The sequence below is a fragment of the Nestor notabilis genome, unplaced genomic scaffold, assembly GCF_000696875.1.
Source record: "Nestor notabilis isolate BGI_N333 unplaced genomic scaffold, ASM69687v1 scaffold10342, whole genome shotgun sequence".
In the NCBI taxonomy this organism is placed as follows: domain Eukaryota; kingdom Metazoa; phylum Chordata; class Aves; order Psittaciformes; family Psittacidae; genus Nestor; species Nestor notabilis.
In genome coordinates, this window is record NW_009919674.1 from 1 (window position 1) to 4,415 (window position 4,415).

The 4,415-nt window shown below is 51.6% G+C and overlaps 1 protein-coding gene across 1 annotated transcript; it reads left to right on the forward strand.

Moving 5' to 3' along the window:
- Positions 1-55: 55 nt before the first annotated feature.
- Positions 56-4,415, forward strand: LOC104400750 (FUN14 domain-containing protein 2-like; the record flags this gene model as incomplete). The annotated part of the gene is made up of 4 exons (XM_010010330.1): positions 56-203; positions 1,481-1,556; positions 2,705-2,839; positions 4,095-4,415. Coding segments are annotated over 4 exons (437 nt in total), but the record flags the coding sequence as incomplete, so codon positions are not given.

The following is a 4,415-nucleotide window of genomic DNA, read 5'->3' on the forward strand; positions in this document are numbered from 1 at the left end:
GGGCGGGGGCTGTGGCCCAGCAGCCGGGGCACTGAGCCTCCCGCTGTGCCTGCAGGTGCGGAGGACTCGTTCAATGTCCTGGACCTGGCGGAGTACACCAAGAACCGGCCCTGGTGGCGCAAGGTCTTTGCCCCCAGCTCGGGGTCAAGCGCTGAGAAATACAACGTGGCCACGCAGCTGCTGATCGGAGGGGTCACAGGATGGTAAGAGGTGCTGGGGGCTGCTGTTGCTGCTTGTAGCAGGCAGGATGCTGGGCTTTTGGGAAGGCAGCCGCAGGGGGGCATCTGGCAGCCTGTCAGAGAACACAGGTGTCCAGCACGCTCAGCCCACTGCGCCCTGGCATGGTCTGAAACACTGTCTCTAGCATGGAGCTGAAGAAGTGAGACTGACTCCTAGGGAAGAAAATGGCATCAGGCTTTAATTTTTGAGGTGAGATAAGTCTCTTTAACTTGTGGGATAAAGCAGTGGTGTTAAACTTACGACAGGCAAGTGTGAGCCTCTTGGAACAAGGATCCCTTCCTCCCTGGAGATGGATGTGCTTCAGACATCTGCACTGAAACCTCCTATGGAGGTGGCTCATTGTGTCTGCAGGCATGGTTCATGGGTTTTGTGTCACTTGCAGCAAGTGCTGGTGGCTTGTGGCTCTGTTTGCAACTTCATTCCCACAGCAGCATTGTTTGAGTTGAAAACTTGGTGTAATCACACTGCTTTGCTTCTTGCCGTGCCTGTCATCTTCAGCTGGCATGGGGTGAATTTAAAAGTGTAGGGCAGATCTCTCTCTTGTATCTTCAATAAATGTATGTATTCAGAAATGGGTGAGAGGGGGTTGCTGTGTTGTTTTGCAGTGTTGGTAAGGAAACTGTGGTCAAAGTCTGCTTTTGGTGATTCAATACATCAGCCCTTTGCTGAGCAATGGGGTGCTGCTTGCTTGAGTTCTGGTGGCTGCAGTGATGTCTTTCCTGTTGAGAATGTGTAATCTTGGAGACCAGTACAGCTTCAGATCGCTGCTGTCTGCTTGCTTCAGCAGTTTCCTCTTCTGAGAAATGAAAAGCAGGTAGTTGTTTGGGCAACAAAGCAGCTTGCCTTGTGGTCTGCTTCCCATGCTCTGTCATGGAGCAGCAGCAGATGTGCTGCCTAATTTCCCTTCAGAGATGACACCAGTTAAAACAAAGACAAAAAGCTAAAATCACTTGCTGCCTTTGGTGAAATCATGTGTTTCCAAGGACTTTTTTGGGAGTTGACACTGAAGAGAGAAGAATCAAGACTGCAAAAGGCTGAAATGTGATAGTGAGCAGCAAAAAGCTGTAAAGCTGGGTGCAAATCCTTTCCCTCTGGTTGCACGTGCATTTCTTGTGCCATTCATCAGCTGTCTCCGAGTCCTGGGTAGCTGCTGCCAAAGGCAGCCTTGCCTGCGGGGAGCGTGCTGGGGAGGGTGTGTTTGGCATCTCATTCTCCTGACTGGAACATGGTTGATTCATAGGTGTACGGGATTCATCTTCCAGAAAGTTGGAAAGCTGGCAGCGACAGCGGTGGGAGGTGGCTTTTTCCTGCTTCAGGTGTGTATGAACAGGGAGCCAGGCTTTCCGAGACCTCTGCTGGTGGGGACTAAGGGCTGTCTAGTGACCATTACCTGCTGGGGCAGGAGGGTCCTGTTCCTTGCTCTGCCAGGAGCTCTGTGTGACCATGGATGTCAAGGGCGAGTGTTCCCTGGGGTAGATGCAGCAGCAAAGCAGGAGCAGTGTGTGTAAACCTGAGCATTGCCAAAAGGTGCTGTTTGCTCTAGGGGGCTGCTGGCAAAGGCCAGGCCAAAGGCACGTGGGGGCTGTTAGTGCAGGGGCACCTGAGTGAAGCAGGGGGCAGGCAAACCACGCTGCTGCTGTACTTATCCTATGCCTGTGGAGATGGTGTCCCTGGAGAAACAGCCCTTGATGTCAAGGGGTACTTGTCCATGTCCATGATATGCTTCCTGTCAACCCGGCTGCTTGAGGAGTCAGGCCAGCACAGATGGGGCTCTCTGCAAAGCACTGGGGAAGAGAAACAGGATCTTCCTGTGTCCTCAGTCATTTCTCCAGGTTTCCAAGAGCCCTTGGCGCTGGCGGGAGCTGCTCCATGTGGACATGTACGTTCTACATGCTGCAGGAGCAGAGCAGCCCTCAGGCCTTGCTCAACAACCATACTTGTTTGCTTCTCAGGCGCTGTCTCGTGTTATGACTTGTTCTCCTTGCTCTTCTGGCTCTGCTTGTTCTGTTGGAAGCCAAAAGCTTGCTCTGAGCATGGAGAGTTTCACTGCTGAATCATCCTGCCCAAATAAAATAGTTGGAGAGGAGCAGGCTATTAATAGCTGTGTCCACCCACAGAAGCAGGAGAGCTGCAGAGAGTCCCGACAATATCCATGGCAGTTGTGAAAGGGAGGTTGATGGCAGCATTACATTAGAGAATAGAGGCTGAAACAGGCTTAACTGCAACATGTGTCCTGCTGTTAGGGGATTATTGTGGGGACAGATGTTGCAGGACAATTGATACAGCTGCAGGGGTGGTCCTTTGTCAAGTTTTAAGCTACTGTGCTCATCCTCTCAGCCCACTGGAGCAGTGTGTGGTAGGTGGCAGTGGGCAGGGAAGGTGGCTGGGTAAGGGGGGGTCTGTTTAGCCATGATCACACAGGGCTTTATTCCAGGAACTTTCTTTCCACCCCTCGAAACTCTAGATTGCAAACCACACGGGATACATCAAAGTGGACTGGAAGCTGGTAGAACGGGACGTGAACAAAGCCAAGCAGCAGCTGAAGTTTCACAGCAGTGGTAATAAAATGTCTCCAGAAGTGAGAAGCAGAGTGGATGAGGTGAGACAACTCTCCCAGGGCATGTGCAGATGCTTAGCTGAAGGGACATCAGAAAACAGGGTTGACTTCTGGGCCTTTATGGATCTTCTGCTGTGCAACTACAAGAATGCTTGCATGACAGCAAAACTGGAGAGGTGGCAAAGGCTGTGGATGTTGTCTGCCTAAACTAGTAAAGTCTAGAAGGCCAATTGCATCCTGGCTTGTATTGGCAATAGCATGGTCAGCAGGGCCAGGGAAGCAATTGTCCACCTTATTCAGCACTGGTGAGGCTGCTCCTCGAATCCTGTGTTCAGTTCTGGGCCCCTCACTACAGGAGAGACGTTGAGGTGCTGGAGCAGGGCCGGAGAAGGGCAACAAAGCTGGTGCATTGCCTGGAGCACAAGTGTGATGAGGAAGGGCTGAGGGACCTGGGAGTTTAGTGTGGAGAAAAGGAGGCTCAGGGGAGAGCTTATTGATCTCTACAACTGCCTGACAGGAGGATGGAGAGAGGTGGGGCTGGTCTCTGCTCCCAAGTAACAAGTGATAGGACAAGAGGAAACAGCCTCAAGTTGCACCAGGGGAGGTTTAGATTGAGGGTTATGAAGCACTGGAACAGGCTGCTCAGGGAAGTGGTGGAGTCACTGTCCTTGGTGGTATTTAAAAGATGTATAGATGTGGTGCATGGGAACATGGTTTAGTGGTGGCCTTGCCAGTGTATGGTTAGACCCAGTGATCTTAAAGGTCTTTTCTGACCTCAACAATTCTATGATTCTGTTCTGTGATTCTGTCTCTGCATGTTTGAGACAGCCAGGGTGGCATCTAGGCATGACAGCAGCTTACCAGGTGTTGCTTCAAATTCCCTGGGCTTGAGACAAAACATGATGGGGCTGGGGGGAGAAATGTCTCCTCAGCCTGACAAGAAAAGCTGAGCAGACCTGGCAGCAGAATGGCCCAGTGTACCCTGGACTCTGCTGTGCCCTGCTCTGGCACAGGGTTAGCAGCCCCTTGTGTCAGACTGACTGCTGATGGGAGAGAACCTGGAGCATGTGGGCCTGGACTGCAGCTCGTGGAGGGTGTGAGCTGCACTGGGACTGGGTCAGTTCAGAAGCTGCAGATGCAGTGATTAGGTTAGGGAGGGGAGGTCATAAGTGGAATACTCTTCCTGACCCAAGCAGTGGCCTCTTACTTGGAGAGCAGCCTGAGGGATGTCTTCTTTTGGGGAGGGGGGGTGACCTGCTGTTGTTGAACACTGTTGGCTCTTCTCTCCCGTGCTTAGGTGATCATATTTCTGAAGAAGAATGTTATCCTGACTGGAGGTTTTGCTGGAGGATTCCTGCTCGGAATGGCATCCTAGAAACTGCGTTCGACTCTCCATGCCCAGCCTTCCCTGCCCTCCTCTACTGCTGTTTTCTCTCACTTAGAAGTCAAAGGATATTGCAGACATGCTCAGTCCATTCTGCTCACAGGTTCCAGCCTTTTTTCTTACAACGCTGCTTCTGATTTCCAACCTTTTCCTCTGGGCTATTGAGGTGCTGGGATTTTTCTGTAAGTTTATGACTCCCGGTGTATCATTGTGATCCTTTTCCCCACTGAATAT